Raw genomic sequence first — 24,776 nt, 5'->3', positions numbered from 1 at the left:
ATGCAAACAAATCATGGTGGTACATGACAAACAATTAGAATCACACAAAACCAATTTTGGGTTCCCCCTTTCCATTGGCTACTATTTAGTAAAAACATCCTACAAGGCCAAAGAAATGGAGTAAGAAATGTAGAGGGTGACCATGAAAAGGTTCAAGCAAAGAGATGACTTTGATTATAGAGGAATGAAAGACAAGCTCAAGAGAGCTTTATACTCATGTCCATAGAATTGAAGACATCTGGTCTAAATTAAGGAAAATGGAGGACATCAAAATATTGGATTATAACAAGCTCTCTCTTGAACAAATAGAGAATTTGGACCTTGTTAATATTCTAGATACTATGGAAGATGATGAAGCTATTTTTGATCCAATCTATGAGAAGAACAAGATTGAATACTCTTCTCTTCCTCAGAGTCAGTGGTCTTTGAAGTAATTTATATCCATAAGAGATAGGTTTCAACCTATCTTAGCTAACACCAACATTTGGTTACAAAAGAAAGAAATAAAATTGAAACCTTTTAAGATAGGTTTAGAAGAGGAAGACATTGCTAAGCCTGTAGGGAAGAAGACCGAGATCAAGACCAAAAATAGACAAGATGTTAGGAATCAACAAAAATGCTTGTATAAATTTACAGTGGGCAAAGGAAAAAAGAGAAAACAAGGAGAAACATCAGCCCAAGCTGTAGAACTAGAATCTTCTAAACAAGAATGGAGGAAGAAGAAGAAGGTCAAGAGAAAGAGCAACATGAAGAGGAAGAACAACTTGGGGAGGGAGAACTGCAAGATCCTTAGGTAACAACAATAGAAGTAACTATGGTAGTTTCCACTCCTATTGTTGTTGCAATATCTTCTTCTTCTGTTCCTATGGATCATACATTGCCTACTTCTTTAGTTGCTCCAACCTCACACGTTGTGGTTGTTCACACCATTCATTCTTCCACTAAAAGTTCTTCCATTGAAAATGAGCCCACTCATGTTTCATCCCAGGAGAACATTGAGAATGTTTTTGGTTCATTGTCCTCTTTTCTAAGTTTGTTTTGAAGTTTCCACCACCATGCTTGAGGCCACAATGATTGATTTTAATAAATTCATTGCTAAAACATTGCCAAATGCGTCCCTTCTCAAAGCACCTCCAACAATCATGACACAAACCTCTCCCATCATAACCACAACTATTCAAGAACAACCTCCTATCTCACAAGACTTGGTTATGAATGTTGGAGAACAATCATCTACCCTTCCCCCTTGGTTAGAATTGATGACCTCGAAGAGGAAAAAGCAAGACATCTCCCTAGATGACTTTGAATTTGGTCAGTTGGCTCCTACCAAACCAAAGGGTATGAAGAAGTCCAAAACTCTTTCAAGAGTAAGGGTAGATGAATCTAGCAACAAATATGTAGAGGTAGTTGTGCCACCACAAGATAAGCCTGTAAATGAATTCCAAGCATCTGACTATGTGATAAAGAGAATTGAGGTTGGCAAACAGACTCGTGAGAGTACAAAAGAGGATTCATATGCTATGCTTGAAGCATTGGTTGAGAGGTATGATAGGGACAAGGCCATCAAGGACAAACTCAAGCTTCAGGTGGAACAACTCATTGTTGTGCTGGTCAAAATCGCTCAATCTTTTGAGGTGGTTGAACCCATGGGGATATCAGTTGATGAATGGGCCATTAGGCAAGATAAGCGCATTGGAGCATAGGGAAGAGCAGTGAGTGCATGGATAAACATAATTCTCTCATAAGGTACTCACCTATTGAGTTCATCATCAAATTATTGAATAATTTGGATAGTGCAAGGTCAGAATTAGACCAAACACTTGATTTGTTATCACAAGAATTAGATACACAAGAGAAGGGCCTTGAAGCTTGGACAAAGCTAAAGGACTTAAAGCTAGAAGTACTGATGTACAATGGAGTAATACCCACTAGGAAGATGTACATACAACAAAGGGAGGCAAGAAAACATAGAATGAAAACTCTCGAGCAATTAATAAAAGACTTGCACAAAAAAATTTGGGAATGTACATAAAAGGAGGTTGATATTGTTAGAATCAGAGATCACTAAGAGGGGGGGGTGAATCAGTGATCTACTGGAACTTAAAACCACAAACTTATTTTTTATCCATCGGTAAGCAATGTATAGCAGAAAACAACATAAACATGCAACTAAGAATACACAAATCCACAACACCGAAATTTTTGCGTGGAAATGAGAAAAGGGAAAAACCATGGTGGGGCTGGAACCCACAATATTCATATACTATGGCCAAGAGTACATAAATATTACATAGATGGGGAATGAACTTGCATTCAAGATCACTGCCTAGAGCTCACTGCTCAAATAAAGTTGCTCAGAAGGCTACAACCTTCAGGGAAGTCTCACTGACTTACAATTTGTTTACAATGAGTAAATACAGTGAAATGAACTCTTAATCAACATCTGACAATGCAAAAATGAGTTCTGGTTAGGCTCTGAATCTCTGTCTGTCTTTGCTCTGCTGAATACTCTATTTTTGTCTCAGTCAGCTACCGGTTGGTCTGAAAGCAAAATGCGCACATGAAACTACACTCAATTGCACCAAAACGGATCACCACATCTCTAACATACTGAAAATCAATCGCCAAATCAATCTTATATATCTAGTCTTACCACAAAATCAATCTCCTTCAAGTCAACTTCTATGTGTAATGTGTAGATCAGGTCAGCTTCAATCTCGAACAAACATAGCATCAGACAAAATAACATGATCACAAACTGCTTCTCAATTGCCAAATCAATCTTATATATCCGGTCTTACCACAAAATCAATCTCCTTCAAGTCAGCTTCTATAGGTGTAATGTGTAGATCAAGTCAACTTCAATCTTGAACAAACATAGCACCAGACAAAATAATTGCCTACCGGTTACCTCCATCATCTAGATAAGTTGAGTCACAACTGCCATATCGAACCATCAAGAAGAGTTGCCATCAATGACAACCCTGAACAAACAATCAACCACCGAAAGTCACCTGAAATCACCAGATGAGTGTCAATTGCCAACAATCTCCCCCTTTGGCATTGATGGCAACACCTGTGAAAAATGGCTAAGTGTTGAAACCTGTACACCGGATGAAAGAATAAAATAATTCTTAAGGAAAAAGGAATTCCAAGGCTCTCCCTTGGATCAATAATCCATGAATCTACATTACACTGGACTGTACACTCCATACATACAATCAGTCTGTACATTTTTCACCTCATCTCTCCCCATTTGACAACAATTCCAAAGTCAGGGTGTGCATCAAAATTGCCTGTACATATATACACATTTACCAGAGGATTAAATCTATACATGTTTCAGTATATCTGCATATAGCATCTTGAGGAACCCAAGATATGTGTTCGAACCTACTCGTAACTTCTGCAAATTGAAACAAAACCATTCAAAACATAAGCATGAAATTATTTAGCTGTAATCTCAGTAGGAGTCTCCTGAGACATGTTCTGGATGCAATCCATCTTATGATACACTAAGGTGCCCAACCGGGGACTAATTAAGTTCCGGAGTTTACCTGTTCGCCTGATCATCCTCTCCTTCTCCTTCTCAAAATTCCTAATATGCTCTGTGATACTCAAAATTTGTCCTTCAATATTGTTAGTTAAGTTAGCTGTGGGATCATAGGCTTGAGAAATCTGAGCCAACTGTCCTCTACAATTCTCTATCTGCTTGTCTATCTCAGTAGTAAAATTGGTCAAAATTAAACAAGACTTGTAAATTTTACCGCCTTCCACTAAGGCCTCATCAATTAGTTTTAACTCTTTGTCTAGTTGGGCCTTATCATTATTAATCATTTGCAAAAATGTTTGAACTTTAGCATCTTTAAATTTATCCATAGCTTGTCGAGTTGACGCTTTTGTTAAAGAATCAAACTGGGTGGATATATGACCAATTAAGTTCTGAAGCTTACCGGATGAATTGGTGCTTGCATCAAGTTGCAGTTCCAGTACCACCTGTTCCAACACTTTAACCGATTTTTCAATAAGTCTCTTCTCTTCAGATTCTGACTGTGTTAACTCCTGACTGGCTTGTGCCTAAAGAGCAACAACAACTATCATTCTCTTTGCTAGAGACATTTTATTGAAGGGTTTATCAAAACTAATATTGAATTGTGGAAAACTCCCTAGGCTTTGGGTTTTTGCAGTGTCAATTGCCACAAGTATCGGAGTCTCCATTCCCTTACCCTTATCTCCATCCAGTTCATCATGTTTCACTTCTTCTTTCTTCTTAGCCTCAACAGGTCCAGATTTGACTTCTTTATGTGCCTTCTGTGCACTGGTGTCACCACTTGGTGCACCATCCTCTGCCTCTGTTGATTTATCATTTTCTTTTGCAGGCTCAACCTCAACAAAATTCAAAATTTGAAGACATGATTCTTATCCTGTTTAATTTTCTTCAAATTTATCAACAATTCCTCCAATAACACACTGCACAGGTCATAATGACCATTTTATAAGCTGCATGGATATTAGTGCCAGATACCAAATTCAGTTTGTTAAACTGATACACCTTGTAACCAATAACCATTGTGGCAAATTTAACATCATCCTCTTTTATTGTGTTGATCTTCATTGATCGCCCGTCAAACTTTGCACCGGTTAGTTTGTTCACGGTAGGGTTCGTGACCTTTCGCAACCCTGGCTTCTCACTGGTTTGATTCAAACAGGTGACTGCCCTAATCACATCAACAGTGATCTTGTACGGTTGCTCTAGCCACATGAATTCAGCGTGGATCCTGCTCAGCACATATCTTACCCATTCCTTCTCATCAAAAGTCATAAAGTTCACAAATTGGGTGAAAACCTTTCTTTGCAGCTCCACAAATTCTGGCTTGGGATTGCCACTCATCCATGATTCTGTCAGTGTATAAATCTAGGATGTCCTTAGAGCCAGTTTCTTCAATTTTGCAGTGAATGTAGGCTCGAACATCATTGACGTGCAACACACTGTGCGAAATGAAAGAAAATGCTCCAACTGGGTCATCTTCCATGGACTTGTAGGGGTGTTTCTTAAATATAAGACGAGTCATGTCCTTAGCCTCAACCACCAGTGGAGTAGCAATGGAAGATGCAAATGCCATTTTAAAATCTCAGAAAATCAGACTCATAAAAATGCCCTTCGAGAAATACCTTAGCCAACTGTCGGATACCCTAGATCACTTTGTCGGTTTGCTTTTAGCTCTCTGATCGCCTAGAAACTTTGATCGCCTTGTTCTTCAGCTCGAAAATACTATTCACAAAGTGAAGAATGATTCTCGTATTTGCCCTTTTAACTTTGCAAACCCTAATTTCACTTTGAAATAAATGCACCTCGAATATTCGATCGGATGCCCTGTTTCACTACCAGATGTCGAAATCAACCATTTGAGTTCTGAATATCAACAGAGGCTCAGTTTTTACCATCTATAATCCATCGACTACAGATCTCATCAAGGGGTACTGCAAGATTTGCATTGATTTGCCTCCCCTAAGGCTAAAAGCCCTATTTACCGGATGAAGATTCTGCACTGGATTCAGGTACAAATCCATTATCTGCCTTAGATTCATCCTTCTTTACCCACATCTTCTTATGCTGATCTCTGATCTCATCTACTTTTTCCTTTCCCTTTTCATCTGATTTGTTCTTGTCAACCAAAGCATTGTTTTTACTCCTACAAAATTTTGCAATATGACAAGTTTTGTTGCATGCTCTGCAAACAATATTATTTTTCATAGGTCTGAAGTTCATCTAGTTATGTCTTGTCCCGCACTGATTAGATATATGTCCAAACATTCCACAAGCATAGCATCTTTTGTTCTGAAATTTATTCATTACTGCTCTAAACACATTTGACTTGTGTCCAAAATTATTGCATATGAAACACTGACTGGTAAAGGTAGGAACATTATTCATGTTGTTCATCATATTGTTATTGTTCATTATTCTATTATTCATCCTACTTTTGCACTGACTCGCCATTTGACCAAATTTGTTGCATGTAAAAAATCTACCATTGAATTTATGAGCATTAGGTTGTCTTACCGAAGGATTCTTGCTCTTCTTCTAATTAGGTTTTGCATTGCCTTGTCCAGATCCGAAGGATTCACCTTTCTCAAATCCTAGACCTCGCATATCCTTTCCATGTCTCTGGCTTTCCAGCATCTCATCAAGCCTTGTTGAACTAGCTTTGAATTTGTCTTTGTATTCATTGACAGTAGCAAGTTCATCCCTCAAGGTAGCAACCTGTCTTTCAAGTTCTTGACCATTGTTCCTTGATTATGTCAATTCAAGCTTCAACTGATCATTCTCATAGGTAAGCATGAAGCATTCATCATCTATGTCCTTCATTGATTGTGCTAGATTCTCTTCATTCTTCTTTTGGTCCTCAATTTCCTTAGTCAATCTCATCACAATGGATTGCATCTCATTCTTCAAAGCAACATTCTCTCTCTCAAGCTTGTTAACCTCATCAGCTTTTTCTTGGTATTCCATGACCTGATCTTCTTTCTCCTTCAATTTTTCTATAGATTACTTCCTCTTTTCTCTATAGATACTTGCTCGATCCTTCAGCTCACTGATGAATTCATCAACAACATTTAGATTTTTCTTCAAGGTACAAACCTCACTTCTAGCTGCATCAAGATCCTCAAGTGCCACATTGAGTTGTCTCCGAAAACGGGAATCCTTTGAATCAATCTCCCAAATCTTCCTTGAGCAGTTAAGCTTCCTTAGAGGAACTAGGCTCTGATACCAATTGTTAGAATCAGAGATCACTGAGAGGGGGAGGTGAATTAGTGATCTACTAGAAGTTAAAACCACAAACTTATTCTTTATCCATCGATAAGCAATGTATAGCAAAAAAGAACATAAACGTGCAACTAAGAATACACAAATCCACAACACCAGAATTTTTGCATGGAAACCCGAAAAGGGAAAAACCACGGTGGGGTTGGAACCCACAGTATTCATATACTATGGCCAAGAGTACATAAATATTACATAGATGGGGAATGCACTTGCATTCAAGCTCACTGCCTAGAGCTCAGTGCTCAAATAAAGTTGCCCGGAAGGCTACAACCTTTAGGGAAGTCTCACTGACTTACAATTTGTTTACAATGAGTAAATACAATGAAATAAACTCTTAATCAACATCTGACTATGCAAAAATGAGTTTTGCTTAGGCTCTGAATCTCTAATTGTCTCTGCCCTACTGAATACTCTGTTTCTGTCTCAGTTAGCTACCAGTTGGTCTGAAAGCAAAATGCACATGTGAAAATATGCCCAATCACACCAAAACAGATCACCACATCTCTAACATACCAAAAATTAATCGCCAAATCGATCTTATATATCCAATCTCACCACAAAAGTAATCTACTTCAAGTCGGCTTCAATAAGTGTAACATGTAGATCAAGTCAACTTCAATCTCGAACAAAACATAGCACCAGACAAAATAATATGATCACACGGTTCCTAAAGGTCTTTCCAATCACCGAGGTCACAAAAATAATCACCAAAAACACCGCAATCATCGAAGATCATTCTGGATCAAAACATTACTGAAATACCTTGTTTTACCAGTTAACTGCCTACCAATTACCTCCATCTTCCAAATAAGACGAGTCACGACTGCCAGATCGAACCATCAAGAAGAGTTGCCATCAATGACAACCCTGAACAAACAATCAACCACCGAAAGTCACCTGAAATCACCGGATGAGTGTCAATTGCCAATATATATATCACTACCGAGGCCTCCTGAATTCTTGCAAATTACTTAATGAAAATCATAAGTTGCTTCCCATATACTTAGTTGTCCAAGAGTTCAATGCATTGGTCCAAAACGAGATCAAGATAGAAGAGTTCACCTTATCATCCATTGATAAATTGGTAATTTTCTAGTGACTAGAGATAATTTGGGAACAATTTTAAAGAAGCAAAAAAAAGGATATATCAACATAGAGGATTATGTTACACGATTTCACACCATTTCTAGCCATACCTTGGGACCTGATGAATTAGAGATGCACACTGCACTTCAAAAGTTCAAAAAGTTCCCAAAAAAGAACACTGACGAAGAAAGACGTGTCTCCAAACACACAATAGATTTTTATGCTTTATAGTTTTTAGTTTGCATTTTGTTATCAAAATTTTTCATGTCCTTTTGTATATATGAAATTACATGTAAAGATAGTACAAGTCTTAAATCAAATCAAACTGTATTATTGAATAAGTCAAAGTAGTTGTAGGATCCTTATTTTTGCTCAAGGATCCTCTCTATATAAAGGAGAGAGTCTCATTGTAAATAATCATTTTTAATATATGCATCGAAACTCTACCGGTTTGAAGAGTAATTTGAGACTTTGAGATTGTTCTTATGTCATACTCATTTCATTATCTTATATCGATTGAATTGTGCATTGTGGAGAAGGCATTTGTTTGAAGACAATCAAATCTCATTTTGTAGACTTTGTGCTACATTATTCTGATTGAAGATCTTGTTGTGTAATTGATAATAGTCGAAGACTTTGTGCTATTTTTTGTTATCAATTTAGAGTATGTAAAAATTGGGTTGTGTGTGCGAGACTTTGTGCTACATGTACATCACAATATTGTTCATTTGATCAATTGGTGGAAGCAACGAAAGACTTTGAGCTTGCCTTAGTTTCTTGTTCTTAGTTATTTAGATTGATGGTAAACTTTTTAGTTATTCTTATGTTTGACTATATTGGATATTAGTCATTATGGCTCAAATTAGTATTAAGTTGTAATAAGGAGAAAGTCTATTCTGAAATAAGAGAATAGAAAAAACATATATCCCGAAGCAAGAGGGTAAGATGAATGTATCACCCATTGAATAAGTTAGTGAATATAATGTAGTTTAGATACTAGTTGTTAAAATAACACAAAAAGACAGCCTCCCTTTTGGGAGGAGAGATACAATCTCAACATAGCAATGGTTGAATCTACCATTTTGTAATCAATCACTTGATTACAAAATACTCACCCAACAGTATCATTAAAATATTTATGTACATTTGTGAATGTAGGTCTTTTAATTTTTTGTTAAGATTTTCTTTTATTCTTTTGACCTCCTTAACTCTTGTTAAAGTTCCTATTTCAATTGTGTGGTAAAGAATTTTGTGATTTAAATATTTAAAATAACAAAGATTTTCTTGATTCCATAAACTTCTATCTCGAATGTTGAAGATGATGTAAGAAACTTGTAGTTGTGGTGATGAATGCACAACCTCCAATGTTCCACATGCCCTTAATGATCTCTTAATTGATCATAAACATCTTCTTACCACCCACTTCCAACCTTTTTAACATTTTATTATCTAATGTACATATTTAAAGTTATGTACATTTGTTTGCAATGATGAAATTGATTTAAAACTATTCCAATGCCAAATATCCATGTACTTCTTTGAATTTCATATCAACTCATCTATATCTTAAATGCTTCATTTAATTAAGAGTTATTTTAATTTCCTTTAAAAAATATTTATTACATATTTAAAGTTAATAAAACGTGGACCTTGAATATCAAGTCATCTAAATAGTAGTCTAAATATTATTATAACAATTCTTTTGTTTATTTATCAATTGTTTTATAGAGATAATAAAGTATGTAGCTTATGTCATAACAGTGTATAGAAATTTGTCAATTAAGAAATTGTTTTATCTTTATAAAATAATTGATAAACTATGTACACAATTATGACATGTTGTTCCATACCTTTTTTTAATAGAAGATTTTTCATCCCAAAATCATTTTTTTAGCTTCTTGATATAGGAGCATGAGTCTTAGGCAGAGCCTATTCACGATTGAGGAGTATCCATTTTGTCAAATTCGCTTGGGACACGATCCCAACCTCATCTCTTATGATTTCGGAACCTTACACTTAGTAAGACTTGATTTCTAGTGGACTCATTAAGAACATTTCTTTACCAACAAACTAAATACCCATTGATAATTGATAAATTTATACATGTCAACCTATTGATAAATTTATACATGATTTTTTTAATAATAAATGGATTCTTGGTCCCCATTCTATTAAATGCAAATTCCATCATGGAGAGAAACATACGCCACTTTACAAGGGTCATTTTCCTAGCACTAGCACTAAATAGTACTCTCTAAGATTTCGTAGTAGTATTAGTAAGTGGTATTATCAATATTAAATTCTATATAGGGACCATTTTCACCAGCTTGGGTAAATTTGATGGATCCTTTATTGTATTGTACTGTACCCGGTTTTTGGAAAAAAAAACGACAAACAATACAGAACGTATCGAAAGTGCCTTGTCAATTGGCAGACAAAACCCAGCATGCACAGGCCACATAAAACCCCACTCTTAAACCTTTTTTTTTCGCTTGTGACTCTGACAACTTCACTAAATTCCACGGTGGGCTTTATGAAAGGCTTATTTAGTACATAGTTCTCTATACTTCTGTATAACTTGTAGAGAGCTCTTTTAAGCCAACGAGAAGTCTGAGAAGAGCTATAGGATTTATATACAGGGAGACCACCTATTTGAATTTTTATACGTTATTGTATTGAATGGCTAAATCGTGTGGATTGAGCTTTTGTGGTGGAGAGAGCATTGTACAAAGACAAAAACTAGGTACGGAGAGCACCCACTCGAGAAAATCTCTTTTCAGCTTCACAGACTGTATAGAATTCAAGCAATAATACCCACTTCAAATAATTTGGTTTTGTTCAGTTTCACAGATTGTAGAAAACGCAATTTCTTTCAACAGCCCATTTGTTTGGTTTTTTGAATGCAGGCTTATTGAGATCGACAAAGGAAATTTCATGTATTGGGACAAGCAGTAAGTCTATGTGCAACGTTAATAGGGGCATTTCTTTCTGTTGGCTTTTATATATATGTTTTTAATCCTCCTGTTATCGATGCTTTTTAGTGTGGTGCCTGTAAGCAGTATTTAGAAACACACTTGCCCTTAAAATTTTCATTGCTACATTGATTTCGGAAGTGAAGGGTGATGCTCTGAATGCATGTTCTCGAGAAATGCAGATGCATTCCAAGCTATTTCATTTAGTTTCATATCTTTGTGTGCTTATACAATTTATGTCCTGTGGTTTGTACTTGTCCAAGCACAGTTGTGAAGATGTAACAAGATGGATGATAACTTATATTTATTTCCTTAGGGGCTATGCTTGTATTTTTGTCTATTGTGACTTGACATGAAGAGCAGGAGCTCTTGGCATGTTCTTTGTGTGCTGTAATCATTGATTGATCTTCAGTTTGTGTTTCAATAGTTGAATATTTACTCATCTTCGATTTTCAAATGTGAAATTATCATGGTTTTTGTTTTCATTAATGCGAACAATACTTTCCCAATTTTTTTAACAGATTTTATCAGCCAAACACTTTTTCCCGATCATTTTTTTGGGATCTTTACAGAATAAGTTTGTAATTTTTTGATTTTCTCATCGATCCATTTTAACAAATTCAGCTATACTTACATTGGGCTGTGGTTAAGTGGTTTATATTCTGATATCTGTCGTACACAAATATTTGCTATACCATAAATTCATTTACAAACCCCTTATGGTATGTTACACAATGAAGATACAAAGACCCCTATGATAATTATGATATAGCAATTGGCCCATAGATTAACAATCCCATCCTTGAGAGTTAGATGGTATAATCTTGTCGGATACATCTTATAGAGCACTCTATACCATGCTCTTGCACATTCCACTTGTATTGGCTTTATAAGTTACTGGTCACGGAAAGAATGAAATTCAAGAGACCTCATTGATTGATGCATGCATTAATGCTTTCTTTTAGATTGAGCTAGAAGAAGACATTTGTTCTACTTTAGAGTGTTGTACTAATTCAATTATGCGAGAATAGAAGGGAAAATAAAGGTTTAATGTAGCCCTCAAGGTCTCTTTTTTATGCTCTGGTATTGTTGATGGAAAAGAAAAATGACACTAAGAAGATACGTGTGGATTCTTCAAGTCTTGGACAATGTCACTATTTAAGATAATTATCAACTTCCTCATTTTGGTGATCCTTGGATAATTTAAAGTGGTATTTATGTTCTTACGACTAGATTAAGAATTGGTTATCAATTTTTGGTAGCATTGATGGAAAAAGATGAGGACATTGATTTGAGAAGGCCACACAACCATGTGGTGGAGATCAAATTCTTTGAGGACATCTAATCTTTTATGCATGACACTTGGTGGTGGTTGGTTCAGGGAAAGAAAATTTGTCTCAAGGCCTATGCCATATAGATATATAATCCAACCAATTTATTTACCGTATGACTTTTATTATGCTTTCTTTTTAGATTGCATGATAGTCATGAAACTAGCTTAGTACATCATTTTTTGTCTTCAAATAGAAGTTTAGGAATTCAATTTTTGACAACCATATTCCCTGCATAATATTGGTTCTCTATCGTCTCCTTGATGTTGACGAAGATCGGGGCCCTTTCTGATATCTTATTCATAATTTTGTGTATTATCTCATTTGAATTTATTTTAGTCTGATTATATTTTCTTTTCTTTTAAGTCTCTAAACTGCATTAGAAATGTACACACACACATGCACATGCACTTGTAGACACACACAGGCAGATGCAGAGGCAGATACACATGCACACACTGATGCAGACAAACACGTGCATGCACCTGAACGCACACATAAAGACACATTTGACAGATGTCTGAGAGCCCCCAGTCATACACACACTCACATGGAAACCCACTTTATGGATGTCTGATAGTCCCCAATTGTCCTAGGGATGCATCCCTGGTTTCCTTTGTGGATGGCCATGCTGTCTTGCTTTACTAGTGGTGTTAAGGGGAATGGAGATGCAAGATGGGAGGGTGGGACTGGTTTTGTTGGATATAGTGGTTTTATCCCTAGCTGACCTTTCCGTGATGCCCTGTTCTGCACAAGATGTTTTCAGCTGCAGACAAATACGTCTGACTGTTTCAGTGGCTGGCAGTTAAACCTGTCAGGTGTCCACATTTTTACATGCTCTACTGGCCCCTGAGTGTATATCTCACCCCTGAAATGCTCAGCATCTGTTTTATACCGTGTTCTATGCATTCTGTTTTTGCTGCTAAATTATCTTAGAACGGTATGGAGAGCATCTTAAAGTTGCATACTTAATCAATTGACTGGTGAATTGAGATTGGTGGCTTAGGTAACTGAACTTAAATAACTCTTATGATCCATCTCAGATCAGATTACATTCCCCTTTCTGCTTAAGACTGTTAAGGTTTTTTAATTGGCTCCTCTGCTAACTGAATTGACAGTGGTTTTATTCAAATTTGCAATTGGTTCCGGTGTGGCATCTCTAAATCGCAGTAGACAGTTACAGTAGATAATATGTCAGTTAGATCTACAGTCGATAAGTCTTGAATGGCATTCTTGTAATTGCCAATCAATTTAATGGAATCTGCTTAAGATTTTTTAACTCCATGATTCTCTATAAATGCCTTGTTTATTGACTCGTAGAATTTCTCTCTCATGGTTTTAGCTGCAGAATGGGCAACACATGATTAGATATCTCTAGTTGTAGTCGGTGCACTGTTGTCCCTTTTTTTTTGTTTAACTGTAAAAAAATCTAGAGAAACAATAAGTATTTAAAGATACCAAACCTTGCTTGGGACATTGGCCCCTCTCTTATCATCTGGAACATCTGTCTGGAAAGGAATCGTCACATTTTTCAGGGGACTAGCATTAGTAGCAGCTTCTTATGGAGAAAGTTTATTACCAGGCTCCAGGAAACTATTTCGGCTAAGTGTGATCTTTCAGTTACCGTTGATCCTAATGACTTACTTGGATGTTGTTAGGAACTTGATGCTGGTGGACAATGGCTTAATTCGTTCAGCTTTTAAGAGATCTAGTTGTGCTAAGCAAAGGATTCATAGGGAGGGTCGCTGGCTTCCTCCTCCTGAAGGTGTTTTGAAAGTTAACACTGACGGGGGTCTTCCAGGGGGAACGCGGGGCATGCGGGAGTCAGGGGAATTGGGCATGATGGTGGTGGTAATATTGTGTTCTTTTTCTCCACCTATATGGGGCAGCATTCTAATAATCTTATGGAGGCCCTTGCTATCTTTCAAGCAATTGAAAGGGGATGCTCATTGGGATGGCAATGAATTGTTTGTGAGTCAGATTCCCAGATTGTGATTGACCTGCCGAATGATTGACAGTTGGATGGAGTTAATTGGCAGTTAGCTGTAGTGGTCAAATAGATCCTGAATCTGTGTTCTTTGGTTGATCAGATTTCTTTTTGTCACATTCCTCGTGAGTGGAACAAGGTGGCTGACTGTCTAGCTAAATGGGCCTCTGAGGGCCTGGATGGATGGGATGTGGATAATCGGAGGTTCCTTCCCCCTGAGTACTTAGAGTTGCTGGATAGACTTGTTGTTGAGGACTGGCCTATTTGAGTGTTCTTTTCTGGGTCCTCTTTGGCCCTTTGTCTGATTGTTTGGTGGTTGGGCTTGGTGGGCCTTTGGCTGTCTTCTTTGTACTTTCTGTTTTTCTGAATAAATTTTTACCCCTCTTTTTTCAAAAAAAAAAGAAAAGAAAAAAGAAACCAAATCTTATGGACAAATGGGATACCATCATACATAAATCAGATCTCTGTGGGAGGCATCTGCTGGTCATGGTCTAGCAGAAAATTGGGGTGTTTATCGCAATGATGATCCACATTCAAAGACTGGCGGGTTGGGCTCCCATACTAATGTGCTCTCCATATAAATGCAACTGATGACATACTTCTTGATAACAAACTATGAGAATGCCATCTCAGAAAAGCTAGAATCTATCATCACTTTCTCAAGATAATAGTCTATGCAATTGACTCAGACATAAACACTATAAAACTGTTCTAACACCTGATTATAACATAGAACATGAGATAAGGTCAAAAGGCACTGCATTCTTTGGGCATCGCTTTCATATATACTGCTTTTTATATACATTGCTACAAATTCATTTTTTTCTATGCTATAAATAATAAAAATCTCCATTCATATAGACCTCATAAAAACATAAAAATTCATTTTTTTGCTATAAATAGTTCAATATGTTTGCTACAATCACTGTTACGACAAGTAATTAAGTTACTATTTTTTCTCAATATTAATTAGAATTCCAATGTAAGTTTTTTAACGAATTCAGTATAATTATTTTTCCTATTTGTAATTTTTTTTGCAGTTATTAGTTAGAATTCCAATATAAGCTGGAAGATTAATATAAGTAAAAAATAGAAGTTTTCTATTAGAGTTTGATATGAATTAAAAATATAGAATAATGATTCTAATGTGGCATCATATTCTACTGTGGTATACAACATATATCAAGCGATTACCTTTTGTTAGGCCCAATATGGAAAGCTAATGTACTGAGAGGGGAGGGGTGAATTAGTACTCCAAAACTTTTCTTCAATAATAATCTTACTGTTATGCATAAACAAAATAGTGCAGTAACATAAAATAAAGTTAAAACAAACATATAACAATCATACATGATTCACTCCATAACACATATATTTTGGTTACACAGAAACTCTTGGTTAGAGAGAAAAACTGCGGTGGGGATGACACCCACAACTTCACTACTGCAATAATAAAGATTGCTCGGTTAGAGCTACATTTAGGTATTTCTGATAGCTTACCCTGTTAGGAGTAACAAGATCTGTTAGATCTACCTTGCTAAAGGATTTTACAATACTATATAAATGCTGCACCTAGTTAGAGGATTTACAATTTATAGACTTGGTTAGAGTCTTTTACCTTGTTAAAGGTTTCTCTTACAACTTCAAAATATTACAATAAGACTTTACAAATATCTGCAACTTTACATCTGAAATGCTATAGCAGATTCTATGTGCTCAGAATAAGATTACCTTGCTTATAGCATACCTCGGTAACTCATAAAGTAACTCGGTAAACCCTTCTGTTTACTCTGTTCTTCGACGGTTCACTGATAACCTTCTCGGTGACCTCTCTGTGTCTCTGTAACAGTCTTCCTTCATACATACACACATATACATACACTTCTCTCTTCCCATGCTGTATAAATAGATCTCTTACAGTGGTGATCTAATTCATTGCTTCGATCTTACAAAAAAGATTCCTCGAATGAATAACTAAACAAAATATTTCATTGGTTAGATTGACCTTGCAATCATACACAATCTTCTAGTGCAATTTCCAATGTAATAACGGTTAGATGTGCCTCGATCTTGTAACACGTTTTCATGTGCATGTCCAGGTTCAATGTATCTGGTAAAACGTTTCACTCGGTGAATATCAACTCGGTGATTTAACTTTACTGCTCGGTAGCCATGAAACAATGCTCAGTAAACAGCTCGGTGAATACTGCGTTTTGTGACTGCTTTCTTCTGTAACCGACTAGAGTGTTCATACTGACTTCTCTGTGTGTACCGACTGCATGATTCGGTAATACTAACCGACTAGAATATAGTATGACTTTGAATATAAAAAACTAATGGCAATTTGATAAGTAGTAACAATCTCCCCTTTTGACATTAGTTGAGATGTTTGACAAAAACTACTTTCCATAACTCAAAAACTATATACTTGCAAAATGACTACACTTGACAATATATACAATAGTCAATGAAATAGTATATGCAGATATACTCCCCTTATCATTATTCTGTACATAACTCTGAATTTTGCATGTTCGGTTCTGTTCTGTGCTTGTGCGCTGAATGCTCTGTATATTCTGCTCGGTATACTCCCCTTGTATACAATACTCAAAACTGTATCACTCTCCAAATATAGTATTACTCCCCCTTTGCTGGGTATTACTTCCTCTATGTAGTATGATAATATTACTCCCCCTTTTTGACAAACATCAAAAACTTAATTTCCATCCGGAGGCGGTAACTGATCAAAAATAGACTTATACTTGGTCCGGGCATCGGTGAGGGCGACTGAGAGTGAATCCTTTACACTTTCCATTAATGAATTTTGTGCTTGAATATCAGCTAATAGTGATATTAAGCCATCAAGAGTGCTTCCCTCTTGTGTAGTTGATAGGTGTGTAGCTCTGTGGATCTATTCCTGTACTGATGAGAGATGAGGAAGAAATAATGTCTGAAGGGTCATTATGTCCATCCTGATTTTATGCTCTTCATTCCTGAGTTCTAACTGTTGAGCCATGAGCTGTTGAAGCTTTGTATAAAAATTCTGAACTGAATTAGGCTCGGTGGTCAACTTAATTGAGAGATCGGTGATCTCTTTCTCAATTGAATCAATTTTATTCTTGATATCTTTAATGAATAAGGAAAATGTACACAGTTTCTAAAATAAATAAAGAATATGCTTGAGTTGAGGGGACAACTCAGCAATGAATTTGACAAGTTTTACCTTGCCAACAGCAATGGATTTCTGTACTTCCTCTATCATTTTAGCAGTTAGCTCCTTGTCTTTTAGTTTGCTCAAGTATTCGGATGCATCTACTCCAGATGTCTCAATCTAATTTAGGAGTTCATCCAATTGAATATGGATGGCTGCATCAGTTGATACTGTAGCTGAAGGTAGCATTTCTGTTAGTAGTGTCTTAACATTCTAAAGTACTTTATTCTTCTTCTGTATGGCCAATTGCTTCTCCTATTCGGCCTTTGCTTTGTATAGTTCACCGAATTCAGTGAGTGCTTGCCCTTTCAATTTGGAGATGTCTACATTGGGCAACACTATCGGTTTAGTCAAATCAAATTTGAAACTATGCTTTCTCACCTTCCTCTCTTTTCCTTTGGTCGGTTGCACTAAGACAAGTGCTTGTGAGGCTTGCTGACCCTCGGTAGGTTGCTCGGTAGATGCAACACTTTGGTCGGTTCCTGTAGCCGTTGTAGTGTCCTTGGGTGTCTCGGTGCAAGGGGTCTCAGCTGTAACATTTGCAGTGCTCGACGGTGCTTGAGATGTCTGATCTTTGGTTGTATCTTCTGCTGCTTCAGATTTGTTACCTTCGGTGCCTTGCTCTGTGTCCTTAGGAGCTTCGGTTGAGACAGGTGTCTTCACCGGCGGATAAGGCTGAACTTGTTCTAAAACAGATTCACTAGATACAAGTTTTGCATAGGTAATGCCTTCAATCGTTTCCTGCTCCGGTGCTGCTTCATCCATTACATCTTCATCAATTTGAATAGTGTCAGCTGGGTCTGGACCTTGCTCGGTGACATCTAGATCTTGCTCGGTGACATCAACAATTTCAGTTTGAGATTGTTCACCGACATCCTTTTGTTTGAAGATCTCCTGCCACTTGGCTTTTGTCTCATTTTCCACATCTATGTATAGCCCATTCATCAATTTTAAGGCTCTCTGTTTGACAAGAAATTTAGAATTGTATGTGGTCAAATGCTCCTTGATTTCTGCTACAGACATATCAGGGAATAGATGGACTAGACTTCTTTCTCTTATTTGTCTCTCTGAGTCCATTGCATATTTCCATTTGTTATCAATATGTAAGTATAATTCACTCGGAAGTGACTTTACTAGTTCTAATGGAGCTAGCCGAAACTTTAGAAGTGTACAGATGACAGCTTCTTCAATTTGTCGCTTCTCATTATTATTCCTAGTCTCATACTTAACATATCTAAATCCTGCAAATCCACCGTATTCTTTAAGATTGGCACAAAAAATTTCAACACTGAATATTTACCTTTTTGCTTTTTACAATCTGAAATTTGTTCGCATCATCAAATTCTGTATACTCTTTTGCCAAAATGAGTCTCCGAGTAGATTTCTTATAGGTCTTGGTTACCTTGGGTGCAGTAACACTCTTTTGTTTCTTACTCGGTGATGCAGCTGATGCTCTAGTGTTGGGTCTCTTTGTTGGTGGAGTCGGTAGGGCCTTTGAAATGTCTTGTTTCTTTCTTTTCAAAACTTTACCCTTAGGCAACTCTGTACTTAATGTTATTGCTGCCTCTTGAGCTTCTGATTCCTCTTCGGTAATGGCAAGATTGCCTTTGACAAGTGTAGAGGAGGATTCTTCTCCAAATTTCTTAGATAAAACCTTTATCATTTTTGTAGCTTTTCTTGTAGCCTTAGGTACTACAATGCTCATTTTTACTTTTTCCTTCACCTCTTCATAGGTTCCATACCTCAGCTCGGTAGTATGCCTTGGCAATGATAGATAGGCATCAATTTGTTGTTATGTTATATCATAATCAATCTCATAACCCATTGGTGGCAAAGATTGAGTCCTCGGTTCAACAGCATTCACATAACAATAATCAGTGTCTACCTCAAACATATATTATCCTTATATTTTTCTACCAGCTGTGGTGGAATCTTGTACCTGTTGTGCATCTTCTCTTGAAATTTGCAGAAATAGTCATCCATGATATCATTAAAGTTATCTCCCAGTTTCTTGATAAAGTCATTGATTTGATGGGTGATAGGTCGGTGTAGCTCCCATACTACTTTACCGACTGAGGGAAAGAACTTCTCAAAGTAGAAAAACATGCATACAAGAAGTGAACCAAACTTTAGTGTATTTGCCGAGTTGTTCTTCTTCGGCTTCCTTATTGTGTTCAGGTTCTCAAACAAGTTCTTCAGTAGCACTTCACATAAATCTACTTTCATTCCCTTCTTCACTATTTTGTAGGCCAAGTCAACTGCAGCACATGGTACACTATTTTCCCTTGCAGATTGGAAGAAACAGTAACCAATTACTCTAATTGCAAACTTGAGTTCTGCATCAGTGACATTATTCAATTTCAGTCCTCGGTAATCAGATTCTACTCCAGTTAGACTGATTAGCTCGTTTTGTGATATCATTTTCTGTGCTCGTGCATGATCATAGATAGGATACCCGGTGATCAGATGAATGATTTCCTTAGTGATCTTAAACGGTTGCTCTTGTAGCCACATGAAATCATCATGTACTTTGCTCAAGACAAACTTAACCCACTGGGGTTTGAACACACGGGGATAGACTAGGGCTTCAATTTTTCCCTTGATTTTGATATGCTCAAATTTGCTATCCAATTTGCCATCAGTGCAAAGTTCATCATATGTGTCACTAATCTCGACATGACTGAGTTCCTCAACATGGCATTTGGTGAAGAATCTAACATCTTCAACTAACAAGACTCGATCCGGGATGAGTGAAAATGTAGTTTTGTCATCCGGTTCAGAGGCAACTTTGGGAGTTAAAGAATATTTCAGCGAGGGCTTCTCCACATTTTTGACAACTACTGGATCTTGGATCTTGGGCGCCATTGAAGGTTTCGGGTAAAATTTAGCAAATTATCCTTAGGGTTTACAAACGACCGACGCTTCACACTCGGTAGATAATAGCAATTTGACTAGATCGGAAACCAGCTTAACAGTGTGAATAGATTTGATGTAAATACCTTGAAATTCGCTCTGAATGAAGTTTGATTGCCTTGATTTGCTCTGCTCTGCTTCTCGAAAACTTGGTGAATGAAAATGACCGCGAAAATACTTTCAAGTACTCAAAAACACCTTATCGGGCTCCGTGCAAGTTAGGTCAAAACATTAAATGCACTCGGTTCACCTTTTACCGATTGACTCCTTTTTTTCGTTTTAATCGAGTAACCAAATTCCCTTTATTAACCGACTTGACAGGTTTCCTGTATACACCGACTTGACAGGTTTCTTGTAAAGTATTTTTAATAGAATTTCAAACTGACTAATTGCATCTTAACTATGCAGATTTTGAATTTTGTACATAATAGAATAGGAATTGTTATGATTTAACCTTTAGAGAATGCAGTCCCTTCATACCTTTTCCTAACTAATTTGAAATAGGTGCACCTAACTCGATAGGTAAGGTGCTTTCTTCATCTGACATAATTTCCTTCTTTTTCCAAATCATCTTGAATTTTTCTTTTATCTCTTCAGTGTCTCTTCTAGGTTGATCTCTGCAATCTCCAGCTAAATGTCCAACTTTGTGACAATGAAAACATGCCATACCAGGATTTCTCCATGATCTTCGGTTGTTCATTCCAAACCTTATAAAACAATTGGCACTAATATGTCCATATCTTCCACAACATTCGCACCATATCCTTGTATTGTAATCCCATGGTACTGTTGCATATTGTCGGTAAGGATCTGTGTGAGTTCGGTAACCTCTAGTGTTTGCTCGGTGTGGATACCGCATGTAGTTCTTTTGCTTAGACCAGCACTTCTCGGTACTATGTCCATATCTATTGCAGTTTCTACAAAACCCTTTGAATTTTGCCTTCTGATAGTTGTTAACAGACTTTGTCCTACATTGATTAGATGTGTGACCATATTTATTGCAATTGTAACAATATCCATTGGACTTAGTGATATTTGATTGCTTACCTTTTCTGATCTGGCATATGTTGGCAGTATGACCTTGATTTCCACAGTAGTAGCAAATAGGCTTCTTCCTTTTGATGTTATTCCTGTTTCCAGCTTGTTTTGATGATTCTCCTCTCTCGGTAGTATGAATTCCTTTCTCGGTTGATTCTTTTCCTTTGTAACCGAGTCCTCCTTCTTTGTAGGGTCGTCTTGTATTCAGTTGCTCATCCAACATCTTTGATGCTTCATAACTTTTCTCCAATGTTTCTTTGGATTTCTTCTCTGTTTCAAGTTCACCAGTCAACCTTGATACTTCAAGTTTCAATGATTGATTTTCATCATTCTTTAGAATTGCTTCATGATGTGCATAACCTAGTTGATCTGTCATATTTTGTTGAATACCAGTTAGCCTTATGATTTCATCATTCTTATCAGATACTAGAGCTTCAAGTTGATGTTTCTCTCTTTGTAGATCTCTTGCTTTGTCCTCAGCTATCCTTAATGCATCTAGATTTTCAGTCATCTGTGTACTGAAATGTTCATGTTCCCTTTTCATTGCTTTTAGTTGATCAGCCAATGCTTTGTTCTTTTCTTTCAACATTCCAATCATTTCTTCAGTCTCTTCAGATATACTGTTCTCAGATGATGTCTCGATTTGTTCCACTAACTCTTGAGAATCCTACAAGTCATCAGATAATCTTCTCCTTACTTTCAGAGATTTTTGCATTTGCCTTTGCATGTCTGCAATCACTTGATTTGCATTATCCAGCTCTTCTTGTAGATACACAATCCTCCGAGATTGTTTGTAGCCTTCCATTGATAAGATCTTTCTCTTTAGGTAGTTAAACCCTTTTCCAAGATTCAAGCTCTGATACCAATTGTTAGGCCCAATATGGAAAGCTAATGTACTGAGAGGGGAGGGGTGAATCAGTACTCCAAAACTTTTCTTCAATAATAACCTTACCGTTATGCATAAACAAAATAGTGCAGTAACATAAAATAAAGTTAAAACAAATAGATAACAATCATATATGATTCACTCCATAACACATATATTTTGGTTACGCAGAAACTCTTAGTTAGAGAGAAAAACTGCGGTGGGGATGGCACCCACAACTTCACTACTGCAATAATAAAGATTGCTCGGTTAGAGCTACATTTAGCTATTTCTGATAGCTTACCTTGTTAGGAGTAACAAGATCTGTTAGATCTACCTTGCTAAAGGATTTTACAACACTATATAAATGCTGCACTTGGTTAGAGGATTTACAATTTATAGACTTGGTTAGAGTCTTTTACCCTGTTAAAGGTTTCTCTTACAACTTCAAAATATTACAATAAGACTTTACAAATATCTACAACTGTACATCTGAAATGCTATAGCAGATACTATGTGCTCAGAATAAGATTACCTTGCTTATAGCATACTTCGGTAACTCATAAAGTAACTCGGTAAACCCTTCTGTTTACTCTGTTCTTCGACTGTTCACTGATAACCTTCTTGGTGACCTCTCCGTGTCTCTGTGACAGTCTTCCTTCATACGTACACACATATACATACACTTCTCTCTTCCCATGCTATATAAATAGATCTCTTACAGCGGTGATCTAATTCATTGCTTCGATCTTACAAAAAAGATTCCTCGAATGAATAACTAAACAAAATATTTCATTGGTTAGATTGACCTTGCAATCATACACAATCTTCTAGTGAAATTTCCAATGTAATAACGGTTAGATGTGCCTCGATCTTGTAACACGTTTTCATGTGCATGTCCAGGTTCAATGTATCTGGTAAAACGTTTCACTCGGTGAATATCAACTCAATGATTTAACTTTACTGCTTGGTAGCCATGAAACAATACTCCGTAAACAGCTCGGTGAATACTGCGTTTTGTAACTGCTTTCTTCTGTAACTGACTAGACTGTTACTACCGACTTCTCTGTGTGTACCGACTACATGATTCGGTAATACTAACCGACTAGAATATAGTATGACTTTGAATATAAAAAACTAATGGCAATTTGATAAGTAGTAACACCTTTGGCATATTAGTAGCATGCCTACCTATACCGAAGAATCTTGTGTTTCTTATTTTTAATCCAACATCAAGAGGCTGAGGTATAAGTCATCTAGCAATTCTTTGAAGATGAACCATGGCTAGCTGGCAAGGGATAAGTTTGGTGAATCTCATTAAATGTCACATTGGATGATAATTAATAGTAGGTGTGATGTAACAATATGATCGTTATATTTGAAATGTTCACATCTTCTGTGAATTTTCCAAGAGAAGTTAGCCTAAGGTTGTGTTTGTTTCCTTGAAGGTCAGTGCAGTACAGGACGCTTGGAGCACAACCCATTTTGACAAGGGCGGGGGAAGGACTTGCAATATGTAGCCGATTTGTTTTGTTTATTTATATTAGCTTGCATATGTTTTAAGGTGTTTGAACTTCATTTCTGTGGTCTATTCTTGTTGATGAAACTTTTCATTGAATAGTTGAGAAAAATAATGCTATGAATTTCAACATGTTTTTTTTGAGATCACCCCTTCAAAATTTGTATGTACAGTGGTTGGAATTCCATATACGAGATGGAACTGTCTAACCTTTTTCCAGCATCTATTTGCTAGTGTTGTAGAACATTTTAAAAATTATTGTATTGAATATGAAGAGATGTGATTCATAGAAGGAATCAACAATAAATTCCAGCTAACGAAATTAAAATTTCTGGTTTACAGGATCTATAGCATCATCACAAAAGGCAGTACTAAGTAATGCAAGTATTTTCAGTCAGTGTAATTTCAGAAGTTTATCAGCAACACAGCCTATTTGTTCTGACTTCATTTCTTCTCCAGTAAGCATCAATTCTGGAACTATTTATCGAAACAACAAAAACAGGTTAATCATATATGCTACTTCAAAGCCTCTCAATACCCATGCCTATGCTGATGATTCTTGGCCTTTAAAGAAAAAAGATAGCTTTCAGACAGTGGGGGATATATTCAATGCATTTTATCGTTTCTCACGGCCACACACAGTTATAGGAACGGTAAGTTCAAAATTGTGCTTTTTGCCCAACTTGTTTTTTACTATTTCAGTTCATGTTTTTAAAGTTTTTCCTTTCATTCCAAGATTCTCTATTACATGATTCTTATGGCTTGTATTTTTGCTAGGGTCTGTAAAATTATTTTGATATTTTCTTTTGTAATCAGTTTTTGTGTCTAAGCACATTATCAAGCAATATATTATTGCTAACCAGATTATTGGGGTCATAAATTAACTTTGACACCTGATTATGTCAATTGCCTTAATTCATTAGGTAATAGGAATAGTTTCTATTTCTCTTCTGGCTATTCAAAGTCTGTCAGATTTTTCTCCAGCATTTTGGATTGGACTTTTACAGGTGAGTTGCTGCAAACTA

General features: G+C 36.6%; 1 protein-coding gene across 1 annotated transcript in view; it reads left to right on the top strand.

The window, feature by feature from the left end:
* Window positions 1-10,253: 10,253 nt before the first annotated feature.
* Window positions 10,254-24,776, top strand: part of LOC131029613 (probable homogentisate phytyltransferase 1, chloroplastic) — a 56,560-nt gene continuing 42,037 nt past the window's right edge. Inside the window, exons 1-4 of the mRNA XM_057960169.2 lie at window positions 10,254-10,658; window positions 10,822-10,866; window positions 24,094-24,404; window positions 24,675-24,758. Coding sequence (XP_057816152.2) covers window positions 10,595-10,658; window positions 10,822-10,866; window positions 24,094-24,404; window positions 24,675-24,758 — 504 coding nt within the window. The 5' untranslated portion in view covers window positions 10,254-10,594. The remainder of the gene's footprint in view (window positions 10,659-10,821; window positions 10,867-24,093; window positions 24,405-24,674; window positions 24,759-24,776) is intronic.

This window comes from Cryptomeria japonica, chromosome 3, assembly GCF_030272615.1.
Source record: "Cryptomeria japonica chromosome 3, Sugi_1.0, whole genome shotgun sequence".
Taxonomy (NCBI): domain Eukaryota; kingdom Viridiplantae; phylum Streptophyta; class Pinopsida; order Cupressales; family Cupressaceae; genus Cryptomeria; species Cryptomeria japonica.
This window is presented reverse-complemented; position numbering and strand designations above follow the sequence as displayed.